This window comes from Trichophyton benhamiae, assembly GCF_000151125.1.
Source record: "Trichophyton benhamiae CBS 112371 chromosome Unknown contig01293.0, whole genome shotgun sequence".
Classification (NCBI taxonomy): Eukaryota; Fungi; Ascomycota; class Eurotiomycetes; order Onygenales; family Arthrodermataceae; genus Trichophyton; species Trichophyton benhamiae.
In genome coordinates, this window is record NW_003315113.1 from 1,520,628 (window position 1) to 1,538,767 (window position 18,140).

The window sequence follows — 18,140 nt, forward strand, 5'->3', positions numbered from 1 at the left end:
ATATCATTTCCTGGCGTTAGCAGTTTACAAGACATGGGTTTCCTATGGCGCAAAGCGGTTTATTTGCAAGCATCCTTATTTAACTCCCCATACGTTCCGTTTCTCTTCCCTTTTATTTCCTAGTCCTCGATTTTCTACCACGCACGCTATTATACACCCCTTCTCCACTATGTCTTTTATAACTCTTTGCCATTCAATTCCTCCATTCCCTATTAACAACCGCACCTTCTATGTTCCTACTTCTCCTTCGGGCGGCCTAATTGCGTTATTAATGGTAATGTCTCTTTTATTATTTTATCTATCATTTCTTTTCGTCTTTTTTCCCTTCTCTTCGAGGACTGACTGGGTGTTTCTTCGTTCCCCTTTTCCCGGGCTGGTAAAACCAAAAATAAAAGGCGAGGCAGGGTAGGAAAAATTAGAAACAACGGCGAGCGTCTTCTCAGTGGTCGCCGAGGGGCTGGTTACGGGCTACCTTATATAGAATATGGTTAAAAAAGCATTGTTATTGAGATAACCAATTTGCAAATGTGCTGTGGAACCGATAAAAAACTACAAAGTTCGTTTGCATAACTCAACTTAAGCTGTGAAAGAATGCCAAGACTTTCATTGCTTGATCAAAAATAAAAAAAGCCGAAAAGCGACTTCAAATCTACAACGTCTCGACTCTCGTCTTTTTGAGCCCGGCAACTCCAGGTCAGCCATCATGCATCCGCCATCAACATTACTCCTCCGCTCTCTCCGAAGCTCTATTTCAAAGAGCATTTCTACCTCATCTCAGCCGTCGTACGCCTCCCTCAAACCAAAAATATCTCGATGCCTTCTCAAACCCACACCCGCCGGCGTCCGCACCTACACCAGCGACAAAAGCAATCCTGACCCCAACGTCCGCACCCAACCCCGTTCACGCCGTACAACACTATCATCAGCAGATCTGAAGCCCAAATCAAACTACCGCGGTCCACCACCTGAAGGAACAGATGCGCAACACATGACGGATCTTAACTCACTGAACATCCTATCCGGTGCAGCGGTCCCTGCAACAGCCATTGACGCATGCCACCATGATGGATTTCAACTGAATAATGGCGTGCGGATTGCGGATGGGAATGGGTGTTTACTGGTTGATGGAGAGGCGTTTGTTTGGAAACCGTGGGAGGCTGCGGCTGGCAAGGAGAGGAGCTTTGTTAATGAGAAGGGCCAGTGGGAGGTGCCGGAGGGTGCTTGGGGTGCTCTGCGTCTTTTATGGCCTAAACCTGGTATGTGTTGATTGAGTACCAGACGTCTATACATCTCCTTTGGAAATGGCTACTGTATGGCGTGCTAACTTTACGTTTAGATCTGCTGATTCTTGGGCTGGGTCCCACGATGCGCCCCATCTCGCCCGAGACTAGGAGACATATCAATGAATTAGGCATAAGGGTTGAGGTTCAGGATACTAGGAATGCCGCTGCGCAGTTCAATCTGCTGGCAACAGAGAGAGGTGTTCAAGAAGTTGCAGCCGCCTTGCTACCTATTGGATAGAGAGGTCAGTTGTTACTCGGTACCCTCGGCGGCCATATTTCCTTCTAGTAACCTTGTAATATACGCTATGTACTATATATATTAAGCATTGAGCATGAATAACGTGTCCTGTAAATCATCGTCTCCTGGCCCGCTGATTACGCAGACTCGAGTGTTGGATCTCCCCCTGGCAAGCTCCGTAGTGAGTTTGAGCCGGCGCTTCCTGCGGGTCATGTGTGGTACCTTTCACGTGACCAGATCGCGACGGGACTTCGATTCCCCAGCTTTTGGCATCTCGGAGGCTGCAACAGAGTGCACGAAGTACCGGGTACAGGACAACCACGCCGTCCTTCATATCACCGTATCATATGTGAGAGCCTCGGTGAGCCTTTCGTTCTTCACGCGCACTTATACTCAGGCCCGCGTTGGCCCATACAACGATGGCGTCCAACGACCCTCGCCCATCGAACGACACGGACCGAAACGATGAAGAGTCTACCCTTCTGACCGGGGAGCGGGTCAGCCGTACTATCAACGATGATTCCCGTCGTAGCCCTAACTTCTGGCGTCAAGTTGGACTCTTTACTTGGGCTCTCGTCGCTACTGCTGCCGTTATCGTCCTTGCAATCGTCTACCAGCATGACCATTCCTTGCCCCAAGACCCCCATAGAGCTAGGCACACTGGGAAACGGAACATGATATTCATGGTATCCGATGGAATGGGGCCTACAAGCTTGTCTATGACTCGCTCTTTCAGGCAGCATGTTGACAAGCTTCCTATAGACGATATCCTGACCCTGGACAAACACCATATCGGATCATCCAGAACGAGGTCTTCCAGCAGCCTGGTGACAGACTCAGCTGCCGGAGCCACCGCCTTCGCATGTGGAAAGAAGAGTTATAACGGTGCCATATCGGTTCTTCCTGACCACTCGCCCTGTGGAACCGTCTTGGAAGCTGCTAAGGCAGCAGGTTACATGACCGGTTTGGTCGTCACTACACGAATCACCGATGCCACTCCTGCCTGCTTCTCTTCCCATGTGAACATTCGTGGCTATGAAGATTTGATTGCTGAACATCAGCTTGGTGAATACCCTCTCGGTGTACAGGTTGATCTTATGATGGGTGGAGGTAGATGCCACTTCCTGCCCAACTCTACCTCTGGGTCTTGTCGTGCCGATGACAAGGATTTGGTCAAGCTTGCGCAGTCCAAAGGCTTCCATTACTTTGATGACCGCAAAGGATTCGATGCTCTGAAGAAAGGCGAAGCTGCCAAACTGCCGTTGCTAGGTCTCCTGGCCCCAACTGACATTCCTTATGAAATCGATCGACGATACCGAGAAAAGGAGTTCCCATCTCTAGAGGAGATGACTAAAACTGCCCTCAAGGCACTTAGCGATGCCACCAAGAATAGCGAGCATGGTTTCTTCATCATGATTGAGGGCTCGAGAATTGATCATGCTGGCCATGGTAACGACCCAGCTGCTCAGGTCCATGAGGTTTTGGCATACGATAAGGCCTTTGCAGCTGTTCTAGAATTCCTTGAAAACGACTCTACCCCTGGTGTTCTCGTCAGTACATCCGACCACGAAACCGGCGGTCTGGCCGCTGCAAGACAGCTCCATGAATCATACCCAGAGTACCTCTGGCTTCCCGATGCTCTTGCTAATGCTACTCATTCCTCTGAGTACCTCGAGCCCAAGTTGAACGCCTACCTAGAAGGACAAGGTCATGGCCAATCCCGAGAGGAAAAGCGCAAGCATATTCGCGAGAAATTCATCAAGCCTGCTCTAGGAATCGTCGACACCACTGACGAGGAAATCGATCGTCTTATCGATAACACCGGCAGACCTGCTGCATACCTTTTTGCCGACCTTGTAAGTCGCAGAGCCCAGATAGGCTGGAGCACCCACGGCCATTCTGCCGCTGATGTTAGCATCTTTGCTTCGTCTCCTCACGACGCTCTCCCACTGGTTGGTAACCACGAAAACACTGAAGTGGGCGGATTCATCGCTACCTACCTTGATCTTGACCTAGATGCTATCACTAAAAAGTTGAAGGGTGTTAAGACTAAACCCTCAACTAGCAGTGAAGAATCTGCATCCGACTACTCTTGGATGGGCAAGCCGCTTGACAAGAATGTGATTGTCGACCAGCTTGATACCTATCACGGAGACTTCAAGCGTCGTCTAAGAAATAGAGGCCCTGATGAGAACCCCGTCCATCAAGGACGATCAGATTGTGGTTGTGGCAATCATTGATAGACTTTCTGCTATTTTACATCTCTTTCGGTCTTCTTCTATAAGCTTTCTTTTGTGCCGTCATTCCTGAGTTCCTAAGATTTCGTCCTTCACATTGGAGCGGTTTAATGGTTGTTTGTAGACTACTTTTTCTGCTTCTAATGTTCGATTCCCAAGACCATTACTAGACACAGTCTATATACCTGAGAGTAATACGAGCCATATTCTCATGAGATTCTGCCTTTGTCTATCCACTCGTAGTGTCAGTGGGTGGACTGGAAGTCCCTTTTTAGCCGCCCCCAAGGGTCGCCCATAGCAATTAGGTACCTGATAAAACAATTGGAATGTCAACCGCCGGTTTCTCGAATAACATGCAACCATCCTCCCAGATCAAATACAAACTTTCTCTAGGCTTTATTTAATAAACAAGCCACACGAAGGACCACGATAGCATAATAGCCAGGAGTCGAAAAAAGAACAGACACAAAGCTCCTCCCAAAGGATAAATATCAAAATACCACCATCCGTATGTCCCTGTGCCACCCATCCACTTCACAATATAATACCGTCGTTTCTAAACCACCTCTCGAGCCTTATACGACAATCAATGCAGGTATGGTTTCTAAAATCGTAGCCAATAATACTATGGTCCGTTGGAGCACAGTGGAGGAGATCGTCAAATGGGATATCATAGCGGGCTCGTTCCTGCGGGTCATTGATTCGAATGAGTTGCTGGAAAACGCGAGTACAAAATGAATGGAGGAAAACCCCTTGGCACTGGCAGAGGTATCTGATCATATAATATCGACACATTGTACTTGAGACTGTATCTTTATGTGGGCTCATTAATTTGGATTAAAACCTTTTGATTTAAAGAGATAAGGCCATACTGTAGATGTATATGGTGTTGGTTTATGAGAGCTACAAAGCCCCTGGTGGCACTGTTGCTCTGAATTGGTGTGCTTTTCGTCCAGTCCTAGCTCGTTGTAGCTACTCCCTTACTAACGTAAATATAAATCTTAGCATTTCCTTACATATCCCTAGCTAGCAGACATAGGTAACTTACTAGGACTCAAGAACTGCAACTAAATTGTTCTTGTTTTGAAGTTGGCATGTGAGCAGATCAGTAAGTAGTAAGTATGTGATGGATAGGTAAGATAGAACTAATATCAAATTATACTGTTTTACTAGCCGGCGCAACACATGTTCTGGCTAGACTGAAAACTAAATGAGAAATAAGGACCGGAACAAGGGCCACAAGGATAAAAATGCCCTATCCTTCATCGTACTAACTAGCCAGTGATTTTAACATAGGCTAGGAAGCTGTTTGCTTGAACAGATACTTAAGATGGCCTTTGATTGACATATGCCAAATCCATAGAGGGAAGGGTAAAGTGGGAGTGAAGTTAGGTGGGAATTTCGCTCAGCCTCAATCCAGGGAGGAAAATGATAGAGCAAAAATCATAAAGAGAGATAGATTGCTTCTCGTCTTGAGATTATGGGTATTTTAAAGCTGGCTGGGTATGTAGGAAGGTAGCAATCCAGTGGGAAGTACTTGGTTTCTTAGATTGGAGGGAAAAAAAAAAGAGTATAGCTAATTGATATCACCCATAAGGGAGAAAAACTAGCATTACATTCTAGGCAAAATTGTCTAGAAGGAATAGCCTGAGCGATCTAGTTTATCCTGTTGCTTTTTGCATAGTGAGTAAGTAAAATGAACCCAAGTAGGCAAACAGCTGGCTGGGGCTGTCAAAACAACCCAAGGCTCAGGCACACTTATGCAAACATTTCCTAGCACGTTCAGAGCAAAGAACGCCAGGCCCAAAGTATCAACCGGGACAACATCAAAAAGGCAGCCACGTTTAGTATCCCGAGACCTTTATATGGCAGTCTCTTGTTTGTTATAGGGGTTACTCGGTAACATGCAGCGAATAGGAGAGCGTTGTCAGCCTTAAGGGATGCATATATCCAGCACGTACATACGAGAGTTTCAAGGAGTTCGGTAAAGAAAGCTTACAGCAAGCCACAGCCAGTTGCAAAAATAAGATCCCCTGCGCCAGAGTATGCATAGAGAAGGTTGATATTGGAAAGGATGTTTGGAGTTGATGCATGATAGACGTTGGGCGAAATTTAAGGTTTATAGTTTATAAATAAGCAAAAACACATTAACTAGTTTAAGGAGGCTAAAAATGGACCAGATCATACATCAATCAACCAGGAAGAGGACGAGAGAGAGGGAGACAGGGGTTGCTCTACTTGAGGCGATCAGCGAGAGCAGGTGGGGGAGATCGAAAAATAAAGGTGAACATGACCAAATGCGCTGAGAGGCTTTGTATAATGGGGAATAGAGGGTAAGATCGCGATAGAAGTAGGATGAAAAAAAGGGGGAGACATAAAAGCATTAACAAGAAGAGGAGGGTAAAAGGGGGGTGGCTCAGAGTATATATACAGCTGAGACTGTTATTACAAAGTTACTAGTGCCATGATGGCAATGAAAACAGCAAATAGTGAGCCTTGGAGGACTTGGTCTCCTGGAGCAGAGGCGCCGCTCGAGTTGCCGTCGCCGCCGACAGGACCCTGGGTGAAGCCGGACTGTTGGGGAGCAGAAGGGTTGGAGCCACCGTTACCGCCGCTGCCACCATTGTTCCCTTTCTCGCCGTCACCTGGTCGCTTGCCGTCGAGGCCGGGACCGGCACCACTGAGACCGGGAATGACAGCAACTTCGGTAGGCCGTGGTGGGCTGGAACCTCCCTTGGTAGGGCTTGGGTAATCCTTGTCTTTGTCTTTGCCATTGCCGAGGAACGACTTAAGAATGGTGCTGTCGTCAGTGATCTTGACGGAGCCTTCGGTACCGCTGTCATCGGAGTAGACATAGGCCTTGCTACCTTCGACCTTGGCGCTCTTTGGAGGGTCGTAGCACTCGATGGTGACAGAGTCAAAAAGTGCGTAGTAGTAACCGTTCTTCTGAATGTCTTCGGACTTCCAGTCAACGAGGCCTCCAGCCCAGGCAATGGTACCCTCTCCGTTGGTGGACAGACCAGCCGGCCAGAGGGAGAGTTGGACACGAGCGGGCGTGGAAGGGTAGTTGTACTGGTGAGTGGTTTCATTCATCGTGCTATCACGCTCGAGAGTACGAATGGTTTGGCCGTCAATGCTCCAGGTAATTTTCTCTGGCTTCCAGTCGATCTCATAGGTATGATACTCATCGAAAGTATTAGAGAGTGATTGGTTCTTGCCATGAGTATCTAACCAGGTGAAAAGTAAATGTTAGTCTTTTTAAGTCGAGGTTGATGGCTCATGTCACGCAGAAAACTTACAATCGGTGATGCCCTGGTAGTAGTAGTTGGTTTGAGCAGTAGTCAGGTCGGCTCCAATGAACTCGAAATCAATCTCATCCTTTGCATCAGACATCAAAATGAAAGCAGTCACCACACCACGACCCCTACTGGTCTTTAGCTTAGCGGAGGCCTTGCCATACCACATGTAGTGGTTGTGGCCGAGCAAGGTACCAACGGTGCTGGGAGCCATGGTCAACAACAGATTACCACCGGCAGACTTGGGCTCACCGCTGGAGACCCAATCCGCCTTGCTGGCATCACCCAGGTACTTTGTGTTGGGAGCCACACTGTTCAAGTCGTCCCAGTTATAGGTCTGACTCTTGCAGGCCGGCATGGGGACACACGAGTCCACGGTGAAGGATGATTTCATATCACATCCTCCCAAGCAGTAGGCACCAGAACCACATTCTCCGTATACTACGCAAAAAATTCAAAGAGGGAAAAAGGCCCCCCCCCACACAGTCAGCATCATAGGTCTTGTTATTATACCTCGAGTTTCATAATTGCGTGTCAGACAGAGCCAACTTACATGAACAACAGGGCGCCGAACTAGGGCACTTCTGAGTCGGGCTACACTTCTGGGAAGCACCAGCAACCAACACCGACTGTGCAGAGAGCGCAGCGGCGAGAGCAAAAGTGACGAAGCGAGTCATCCTGCGTAACCCTCGACGCTCAACGGCGGACGAAAGAAAAGAAAAAGAAGGAAGGATATTATGATTAGGCGAAAACTCCGTGTAGAGGCAGAGTTTCTAGTTTTCCTGGAGTATATATCAGACAGCCCCAAAAGAAAAGCAACAAGAAAAAAAAATGTGAGATACTTGGGCAGTGTCTCTCTCCTAGGGGGCTGATGTTGTATATATAATGATGATGAATTATGTACGGAGGCAAGTATAGGTGCACAGAACACGGGTAGTGATCGGGGTCGCGCAGGAGTAACGATCCACTGGAATATATATGTATAATAAAGAAGAGGGAAAAAAAAGCAAGTACGAGCGAGCGAGCGACCAGAAGAAAAGACGACGACGACGGGGAGTCCAGAGCCGCGGGCCTCGAAAGTCGACAGGAAGCGAGTGAACGAGCGTCCTCTCGAGGGCGGACTTGGGGATGGTGATAAACGACGGGAGGGCCAGGGGGGAGGAGCAGGAGGAGGAGGAGGTTGTTCTCTCGAGGAGCGAGCGCAAGAGCGAAGAACTAAAAAAGGCTCCAAAGGCTCGGCTCTTTTTTCTTTCTGAGACACAAAAAGGTTGCTCGGGCGGAGCCTGGGTCACGAGACCAGGGCCAGGGGGCAGAGCGCCTTGGTAAGCCGCTGGACGCTGATTGGCTGTGGCTGCTTAGGTAAGGTGCCATGCGTCCGCTAGCTCATGTTTGCTTTTGCTTAGTCAGAACGGCGGATAAACAACTTTTACGGGGTAAAAAAAGTGGACGGCGAGAGAAGGGCGAGCGAAGCAGGGAAGAGCAGGCTTCGGGAGATGAGGCCAATGTCCGATGCTGGCGATCTCTGCTCCTGCGACGCTGGAAAAGAGATTGGCCGTGGGGTGGGCGAGAGGTGGCAGAGCAGAGGGCGGCCCCGGAGCTGGAGCTGCACGGTTCAGGCGAGAGACAGGGTAGGCCCAGCGCCAAAGGATGCTGTTGGCTGCCTGAGCTGAGTCCCGTCTGCAGGCTCAGGCTCAGGCTCAGGCTCGGGTTCGGGGAAGCTGACGAACAAAGAGCGGCTGCCTGTCTCTCTGTGTCTCGTCCGTCTACTCCGTACATAAAAAGAAGAGCAGCAGCAGCTCGGAGCAACGCAGCTCTCAGACAAAGGTCCTCCTGCCGTACAACCCTAAGCAACGCAGCACTCCGTATATATAAAAGAGAGCCCATATCATCATGGCAGCGTCAACCCGAGAGCCCTACAGGGGGTCCTGTCGCTGTGGCCTCATCCGCTATGTGGCATACATCACCATGCCGCCCGCCATCAGTCCTGACGGCAAAGTCGACCGCTACTCCTCCGTCCACTTCTACAAGTGCAACTGCACCGCCTGTCTCAAGTTCGGCCTCTTCCATATGCGTCTGCCCAGAGCACCGCAGGATTTCCTGCTGCTCTCTCCTCTTCAGCCGGAAAATGACCTGACTGCCTACAAGATTCTCGAGGAGGGGTCGACCTGGTACTTCTGTCCCACTTGTGGCGTGCGCTGTTTCTCCTTCGGAGGAAAGGGCAGGGTTAAGGAGGTGGATGTCGAGGAGTGGGCGACCAAGCCAGCTGATACAACAGACATGAAGGCTGCTGCTGCTGCCGCCGCCGCCGCCGCTGCAGGAGATGAAGGCCCAAAGAAGATCAAGACAAAGGCCTGGACGATCGACGAGGATGGCTGGGATGAAGGGCTAAGATCTTGCTATCTCTCTGTCAATGCGCAGACTCTTGAGCCCGAAGATGGTCTCGACCTCAGAGAGATCGTTGACAAGAAGTGGCTCGGTTATCTCGACTACCGCGAGATGAAGGAGAAACAACGCTTCGATCGTCCTCATGTTGGCGGCTCCTGGTGATGATATCACATCTACCAACTCTGGCTCTATGTATATAGTTTTATGCATGAAGCATGTAGCTTACGCCTCCTCTAGACCCAATTGGGAAGCCCAACCTTCTGGGGGAACACAAACATCACGTGATATCGAATTTTTGTGGTGAAACAGCCCTCCAAACCGTATTAAAATCTATTTTATTTTTGACTATTGAACTTGCTTGCTTGATGATGGCCAGCTTCTTTTAGGAAACACCGAACCGCCTCAGCGGCCTAGGTCGTACTTTATGTGATACCAATGTGAATGATCTCCGACGTCTTCCGCCAATGCCATCCGGCCGGTCCCAAGAAAACCTTGGAGGATATATTCTGTCAGACTGCAGTTTGCATAAGTAGTATTATACCTTAACTTTCTGATCCTATCCGGATGCTCGGCTTCGGCTTGGTCTCTGGCTTGGCTTCTAGCTAGTGATGTACCCCAGAGTTGTCCCAAGTCATCGCATTGGCAGGTATGAAGTAATATAGGGAGCAATGGCTTCTCGCTTGGGGCCTGTTGCAAATGTTATCCCTCCGGATTTAAAAAAAGACAGTTACCCTCTTTAACTGCTTGTGCTGGAAATTATATGTATTGCTGATATACACACGCAATTTCAATCGCATCAGATGACCCCGCTGCAACGGTAACCGTATCCTGAAACGATGCATGGCTCAAATCATTTCCGAGCAACTTTGGCCAACACCCCTGTGATACCGAAAACGCCTTCCAATACCCTTCACCCCAGGCAAAACCTTCGAAATTCACAGCCGAATACTCCGGCTCAACTGACCGAGCCTACGAATATGCTAGGACAGCAATTACTATAGCAGGTAGGGCTGGACATCATATCCGATGAACTATCAATTGCTCACAAGTTCATATTTGCGAAAATTGAAGAAAGACATACAAAAAAAATGAACGCCCAAAATTTGCTACGATACTCACATAAAAAGTGCCCAATAAACAATCAAATGGATAAAAGAACCTCCGTTGAGGTCGCATAACTAAAACCAGGCTCCAAATATCCTCCTCCTTAGTTCCTTTGCCATTGCTCGTCTGGTATCCAGTGTCCTCGAAGCTGCATCCATATTCTCCTGGCCTCGACGGACAAGATACCTCATACAGTCTCGGACCGACCCCCAGACAACTGCTTTGTAAACCATTGGCTTCACTAACATTGAAGTGTCAACAACTTCCCCCTCATGGCAGATCTTGCCTCGGTGGATGAGCTCGCAGCTAAGCTCATCAGCCATTCCATATATCTGGCCATACATCAGTCCAATCTGGGGCTGACCCGTATAACTTTGCTGGTTCCTGATATCCTGTGCCTTCTTGATCGAGTACCGATTATGTGAGGCAACCAGCAGATCCAATTCTGGAAAGGTAGGTTTTGGGGTGGATTCTGGCTCTGTTACGGGAGGTGAGGTAGGGGATTTTGGCGAGGCAGTCGAGACATATGGAGTGAGCACCTCGTTGTACTCTCTCCTGATCAGTGCATCAGCTAAGCCGTCGTATGCTGTATCTGTTTCTTGCTTGTGGTCCCAGATGTAATGTCTGGGTTCGGCCCCCAGATATGCTCCCCGGACCAATTTGACGCCTAGCACAAACCCTTCGTCCTGTGCAATAGACATGTGTTGAGACAGCGTTTTGGGAGTTGACCGGAGATACGCCTGGTACGTGTTGTACACCACAGCCCTTTCGCCCGCAGTGCTATCACTGCGGCTGTTATACTTGCGCTGTAAATCAAGGGCCCAGGAGTCAATAGTCGGTTGAACAGCTTGGTGTTCGGCGTCGATCAACAGGCGAACATTCCGGGATAATGCCCTTTCACAGATTTCAAGCATCGCTTCATAGAGGTGTGGTGGCGGAGGGGCGCCACGTACCAGATGTTGTATTGCTTCACTTCCCGCTCCTGTGAATTTGATGTTGACAAACCCCCCTTCCCCGGCCAGATCTACAGTATGAAGGTTCCCCTCTCGCCAGGTGTTGACCTCATATTCTGCAACCTTCTGGTTACTCTCTGTGGTGTCAGCCTCCGTGCTATCCAGGTCAAGAACTGCAGCGGCTTCTTTCTTATCAGGGACACCTTCTTTCGCATACCCCAGAATGACACCTGAAAACCCGACTCTTTTTATCTCGTCAATACAGCGCTGGACTTCATGCGGTTTCTCCCCGGCGCAGAACTGGGTATAAAGGGTTTTGCGTAAGATATAATTCAATATAAAGTTGCGATCAGGGTTCAATAGGGGTGAACTTGAATCTGCTATGAAGGATAGGACTTTCATTGCTGATTTCAAGACAATGGGGGAAGAGGACATTGCCGTGGTGAACAGAGAGCGAGTGATCGAGGATATAGAGAGCATTGACAATGGGGAAGCCATAGTCTGACATTGAGAAGAGGGGAAGCTCGAGAGAGGCGGGCTTGGTGGCTGGAAGAGAGAGGCCGCTGTCCGCTGCCTCCCAGGCGTAGCGAGGGCGGTCGAGGGAGGCGGCGAGGGCAGCTTGTCCCTATGGCCTCCTACGTACTTGTCGCCATGATGGTATCTGGCCCAGTGTAGGATATGTTGGGCAGGACGGCATTGGCTGCCGATGATGAGACGTGCGGTGCGAGAGCTGAAATATAGATGTTGCTTTGTACTCCATAGAACGTTGACGGCTGGAATCCCTCCGACGGAGGCCATCCTTCGGTGCAGATTATCTCTCTCAGATGAATATGATAGCCAACACAACTCGCTGTCGATGGAAATATATCTAATGGTCGAAGGGGTGGCTTGTGAAGAGGAGAAAAGAGGGTCAACAAGGTAGTAGAAATAGAGACAGTTAAATCCGCCACTGCTCGTCCAAAGATGGTTATGTCAAGTATACGAGAAGTAGCAGTAACAACGCCCTGCAAACCCGGGGAAAGAGGCTAGTTATAGAGTGATATAGATGACCGCCAGCCATCTAATCCCTTATAACAGCCAGATGCAATGCAGAACGACCGGCATCTCCTTTTAGCTAGTTAGTTACGCAGAGCATCACACTGTCCACGCAGCCAGCCATCGCTCGCTTCCACAGCTGTCAAAACAAGCCGCCATCCAAGCATCCATAACGAAGACATCACACGAAAGCTCGCTCAGGACACAAGCTGATAGGCAGGATAGGCCCGGAAAGGGCTGGAAAGATAAAGTCATATCTCCCCTTCGTGTACATTCTACATGACGAAGCTTCGCCCACCGGATGGCCAAAGCCGAGCGATGCACCAGCAGGCCGGCGAGTGACACAGGACTTAGCGGTGGTTAAGGCAAGGACACGAACCAGGTATCCTACCTGTCTTCCCACGCTTCTCCACACTTTTCTGCTGTGATGACGATGCGGAGACATGGTTCAACTGGCCGAGAGCTAAGCAGGGAGCAGTTACCTACAGCTAATAAGAAAAGAAAAACAAAAAAGGGGGCCCGTTTTTGTTGCCTTTATGACGCTATTGTTTGGTTTATCTAGACGCCAGAGTGTGCTCGAACCACGGTTGGTACGGGCTGGACAGAGCCAAAGGGACACCAGCTGACCTCTGCCTCTCTTGGGTGCGCACGGAGGGCGAGCCAGATCGATATCGGCCCTCGTACGCCCTTGTACATAGTTTTGCTGCACCCGGGGCGATCTCGTTGACCACTGCATGACTCCTGCAGCCCCAGGGGATATTTTCTCCTGAAACGGTGGCCCCCTACGATTGGTCAATGCCAGGGAAGAAAGAAGCTGCATTGCCCCGGTTGCTGTTTGAGTGTCGATCATCTGGTGGCTGTTTTGCTTTAGGGTTGACGGCGTTTGTCTACGGATACCGTTGGTACGAGGCTCGCAGAGCTATGTATATGTATAATTCAATGGGGTGGGGATGGATAGTCTAGAGTTGACAAGATAAAGTCTCAATGAAGAGGTCTAATTTTTTCTCTTTTCCGCAGCTCTAAGATACCTACTTAATATATCACTGGCAGAAGGACTGGCCCGAGGAAGTATTGAGTGTTCATCGAGCAAGTGAATGTTGTATCAACTTGCCCACACGCATTCCCGGGAGTTAATATCTCAAGTATGAACGAGAAAAATAAAAATAAAAATAAGAGAACGCCGCCCGAGGACTCGATGAAAGAGGATAAAAATCAATGCAGAAAGGTAAACACTCGATAGTTGGCTTAGGTCCTGTTCCGTGGTATTATGAGGTTGAAGATGGAACTACCACTGCCAGCGTGTAGAAAAACAGAATAAACGAAGGAGACGTTGAATTCTCCTTGGGTATATGATGGTAAAAAAAAATATGGGGAGGATATTGCTTCTCATTATTGTTCATTAACGGGTATCGTCTCTGGTTTCAGCTCACGCGGAAACCAGAGGAGGGAAGTCCCGCACGAAGCTGGAGTGTGTGAGGCGACGGTCAGCAAGGGCTATTTTTATACGATATCATATCGATAGGTGAAGAAGGAGGATGACTTACTGGGCTGGGCACACGTATCCAGTAGGATTCTTCTCCAGGTATAGCTGATGGTATGCTTCGGCAGTCCACCACTGCCACTGGTCCGGGGGATTGAGCTCGGTGGTGACTGGGGCCTTCCACCACCGCCTAGAGACCTGGTCCGTTACGCTCCTTGCGATCCTCAGCTGTTCCTCGTTATGAGCAAACACGGCACTTCGGTACTGGGTGCCAGTATCAGCGCCCTGTCTGTTCTTGGTGGTTGGGTCATGCATGGAGTAGAAGAATTCGACAAGCTGCTGGTACGAGACAATTGTCGGGTCATATATCACCTGGACGGCTTCGGCATCTGTTTCAATGGCAAGGCAAGCAAGAGAGCAAAGGTCAGCAATCCTATCCCGAACACCAACGGCGCAATGGCAGTGATCAATATGATCTCCCGATGAAAGCCCGAAAAAAAAAAAAAAGGGCTATGGGTGTAGACTTACGGCCTGTCTGTCCCGTACAAACTTGACGGTAGGTTGGCAACTTGGAATTCCCGCCGCAGTAGCCAACAGAGGCATCTAGGAGGCCCTTCCCGTTGCCAAACCGCCGACGGTACATGTGTTCAACGCCCCAGAAACAGCCGGCAGCAAAGGTGGCCTTTTGCGCATGCGGAGGGATACCTTGCTGCTTTGCAGCCAAACCACCGGCAGGGGACTCGGGAATGACAGTCATCTTGACGGAACTGAGAGAGAAGGGCCTCGACAATCGTTGCAGGAGTCGCTGAAGGGATATTGGGGGAAAGGCCATCAACCGGGGAGGAGGGAGAGGGAGAAGTGGTTTTTCTGTGCTAGCTAGCTGGGCTGGCCGGCCTGGCTGGTCCCCGGAAGATATTTAAGATATTTTGATCTTTGCCGTTTGATCGCCGTTTTGCCTCGCTTGGCGGTTGAGATCTTGACAGGGACGGACTTTGACAGATAAGAAAGTCAAAGAAATTGAAAGGAAGTGAATCTGAGAGAGCACGCGATGGGAGCAGCGAGACGCTTCAAAGGCAATCTTGGTCAGTCAGAGCGGCGGTTTGATCCTTATGAACAGCTCAACGCTCTCCCAGCAGCCAGTGCTGAGGACGACGGCCGCCGAATAAATAGGCAGCCAGGGCCAAAACGGACGCCTCCAGCAGCCAAGCTATCGGCATCTTGCGCCATCGGCGGGATGACAAATCTCGGGCTATCAAGGATTCCACAGCAATGATTACGGGGAAGCAGGCCGATTCCTCAGCCGGCGAGCTTGGTGCGAGCGAGCTAGCTGGCGCTGAGTGTGATTAATATTAATAAATTCCATCCTCGTTCTAGCCGGATGAAGTTCGGCCATGTTTTAGGGTCGAATTGAATCCATCCTTCCATCGTATCTTCGGAGGCTTCGGCCCCCTTTTGGAATCATGGGCTTAACGATGCTATTATTACTTATATCACTGCACTGCCTGCGATGTTTTTTTTTGACAGACGGTTAACATTACAAGTCAAGCTAGGCTATGAAGATGGAATCATACAAATTTTCCGAGAAGACGGGGCGCAAAGGGCTTCCACACGGTGCATACAATTTCGAGAAGTTGAAAGTCAAGAAAATGGCTCCGAAAAAGGGGGCTGATTGAAAAAAAACATGGCACATACGGGAATCAAAAGACAACCGAGAGGGTCAAGATCAAAGGCTTTTAATGTTTAGCCTGCTTCACCAGTTCTCCTAGTCGTTTCTCCAGTGTCCGTCGTCCGTCAAGGGTGTCCCAGACCTGATGCGGTGCTCCCTTGACAACGTCCCATGCAACAAGATTCTTGGTGATCTTGGTCAAATCTTCCTGCTTATCAGCCCAGGTCTGGCTTCGTCTTACCTCTTTGCCTGAACTGACGACTACCAGAGGGGTGGATGGGCTCTGGATGTGTCGTGCACTCGAAATCTCGCTGCGGGTGATGGAATCCGCAACAAGGCTTTCCTGGAGCTCGGCCTTGATGAACTTTCCTCCCTGATAGGCTCGCATGCCGCAGACACGGTCTACTCGAGTCCGGCCCTTGAAGATTGCGCCGGCCAGCCTGTCAATGCCAAGTGGAGATAATATACCCCAGATCCAGAGCATCAACCCCCGGCCTGGCTTGCCCAGGTTGTGAAGCAGGTCTTCATGGAGCGTGTCGATAAGCATGATACCGTGGATGTCGCGAAGATGTCGACTGGCGAAGATGCGGCTGTAGATGCCACCGACGCCGGCCGACACTACAACCCACGGGCCTTCTTCATCGGCCATCGCCAGTGCCTCTGAAAGGGCATCTGCCGACATTCCTGCCGAGTGAGGAGACGGTGCATTGTCTGACCAAGCGATGCCGGGGCGGTCCCAGTAGCAGTATCGTTTGATCACACCGTGTTGATAGGCTTCATCCACCCACTTTTGGAATGTATATTCCACTGGTGACTCACCTCCTTCAAGGAGGACAGTAACGACCGTCTCGTTGCTGTTTTTCAAGGTTGAATGGTCACCACCGATGCAGTGAAGGTGGACTTGGTACTTGTTGCTGTCGACATAATACCTCTGCCCCGGGGCCTCCAGGGTAGCGTCCTTTGCGCGGAGACTCAACGTGGACATGAGTAGGATGCCAACAAGCACGGTAACCGCCATAACGATAATCTGAACGAGGATGGCCAGCCATTCCGCGAGGGATCGGCGAGTCTCCTCTCGGCCAGTCAGCCGTTCCTCTTCTTGCCTCTTACCCTGGGCCACCAACCGAGTCTGGGCTACCAGATAGAGAGATATAATGACTGCCCATGCTGCCGATGCAATGCCCACCCAGCCTTCTTCAACGCGAAGCCGTGGGACTCCAAGCATGAGAAACAGGCTGACGCTCAGCAGGATGGATAAGGTGGTAGCCCATATTGTCATAGGCGTGGACGGGATGGCAAAGAATATCAATGCAATAAGCAAGTTTGATATCGTCAGAGTGGTGAAGGAGAAATCAAAGAAGCCGGATCCCCGGTTGCTCATCCCAGGGGGGCTGACGAAGATCGATATGAGTAGCAGAATCCACCAAAGAAGTGATATGAATAACACCGTCAGGGTGAGTCCTCTCAGGGCCCGGACACTCCATAAATTGTACGGCGATACCTGAATCAAGATGACAAGAATGACGAGTTAGCTTGACCAACATCCACGCGAGGTTGAGCTCATCTATAACATACCGCTGGATCGTCTGGGTGGAGGTATCCGTTTCCTTCAGCCGGCAAGAGCCGTGTCCTTTCGTCCACATCCTGAGCTCTTCTTCTGTTATCAGGACGACCTGTCTCGCCGACATATTCTTCCTCATCCCCGTCCTCCCGGCCTTCTTCTCGGCCGTTGTGCCGTAAACCCCAAAGGGGTGACATTCTCGATGGCTTTTTTTTAGCACATACAACTTTATTCCAGTGAATACAGAATAATTGGGCGGACAGTTCCAGGGAGCTGTCCAAGTAAAGCCGGTTCCCTGGTCGTTGAAAGCGATTAAGAGCTCTCTGGGGGTGTCAAAAAGACGATCAAAGCTGGCAGCAAGTTGGCAGAGGAGCTGTGCCCACTAGTATTTATACCACCACCGCCGGGGTCCAGGTCATACAAGATTGACTTCATGATAGCAAGACGAGACACAATACGCATATAAGGCCCGCCTATCTGCCGCCTTGGTTCGGCATAGCATCTTACTTGCTTTCTCCTCGCATGTGGCAAAGGCAGAACCTTCAGGCGTCTCGTCTTTTTCGTCCTTCCAAGCTTTGGACGGGCAGAAATAACACAGGCGGGCGGTGACGTCACATAATCACGTGATATATCACCCCCTTTAGGACTAGCTGTATTTAAAGTTGTGTAAATTACATACGTTAGGTACCTAAACTAGTTTCAACTGCGAACAACATCGCATCTTCGAGCCAGAGAAGCGACGACGGCTTTGAAGAAAGATAATGCATAAAGTTGAATTAGACGTTGAAATACGGCTTGTGTTATACCGAATAGACAATTTAAGACACGTTTGATAAAGGAAGAGATATCTGCCCTCCCTTTTGTTCCACCAACGGCGCGGCTGTGATACCTGTCCACCAGCT

The 18,140-nt window shown here is 49.8% G+C and overlaps 7 protein-coding genes across 7 annotated transcripts; 3 read left to right on the top strand and 4 right to left on the bottom strand.

Annotated features, from left to right (window-relative positions):
- Positions 1-703: 703 nt before the first annotated feature.
- ARB_04498 (uncharacterized protein) lies at positions 704-1,521 on the top strand (the record flags this gene model as incomplete). Its single annotated transcript, XM_003017570.1, has 2 exons — positions 704-1,256; positions 1,337-1,521. 2 exons carry the CDS (start codon positions 704-706, stop codon positions 1,519-1,521), a joined length of 738 nt encoding a protein of 245 aa, XP_003017616.1.
- A 419-nt stretch (positions 1,522-1,940) lies between these two features.
- On the top strand, positions 1,941-3,761 carry ARB_04499 (uncharacterized protein; the record flags this gene model as incomplete). Its single annotated transcript, XM_003017571.1, has 1 exon — positions 1,941-3,761. One exon carries the CDS (start codon positions 1,941-1,943, stop codon positions 3,759-3,761), a length of 1,821 nt encoding a protein of 606 aa, XP_003017617.1.
- Positions 3,762-6,203: 2,442 nt separating this feature from the next.
- Positions 6,204-7,412, bottom strand: ARB_04500 (uncharacterized protein; the record flags this gene model as incomplete). The annotated part of the gene is made up of 2 exons (XM_003017572.1): positions 6,204-6,985; positions 7,058-7,412. The coding sequence occupies 2 exons, from the start codon at positions 7,410-7,412 to the stop codon at positions 6,204-6,206; spliced, it is 1,137 nt and encodes a 378-aa protein (XP_003017618.1).
- Positions 7,413-9,019: 1,607 nt separating this feature from the next.
- Positions 9,020-9,601, top strand: ARB_04501 (uncharacterized protein; the record flags this gene model as incomplete). The annotated part of the gene is made up of 1 exon (XM_003017573.1): positions 9,020-9,601. One exon carries the CDS (start codon positions 9,020-9,022, stop codon positions 9,599-9,601), a length of 582 nt encoding a protein of 193 aa, XP_003017619.1.
- Positions 9,602-10,617: 1,016 nt separating this feature from the next.
- On the bottom strand, positions 10,618-12,698 carry ARB_04502 (proline oxidase PrnD; the record flags this gene model as incomplete). The annotated part of the gene is made up of 2 exons (XM_003017574.1): positions 10,618-12,445; positions 12,637-12,698. 2 exons carry the CDS (start codon positions 12,696-12,698, stop codon positions 10,618-10,620), a joined length of 1,890 nt encoding a protein of 629 aa, XP_003017620.1.
- Positions 12,699-14,071: 1,373 nt separating this feature from the next.
- Positions 14,072-14,768, bottom strand: ARB_04503 (uncharacterized protein; the record flags this gene model as incomplete). Its single annotated transcript, XM_003017575.1, has 2 exons — positions 14,072-14,521; positions 14,562-14,768. The coding sequence occupies 2 exons, from the start codon at positions 14,766-14,768 to the stop codon at positions 14,072-14,074; spliced, it is 657 nt and encodes a 218-aa protein (XP_003017621.1).
- Positions 14,769-15,744: 976 nt separating this feature from the next.
- On the bottom strand, positions 15,745-17,435 carry ARB_04504 (uncharacterized protein; the record flags this gene model as incomplete). Its single annotated transcript, XM_003017576.1, has 2 exons — positions 15,745-17,178; positions 17,253-17,435. The coding sequence occupies 2 exons, from the start codon at positions 17,433-17,435 to the stop codon at positions 15,745-15,747; spliced, it is 1,617 nt and encodes a 538-aa protein (XP_003017622.1).
- Positions 17,436-18,140: the final 705 nt, after the last annotated feature.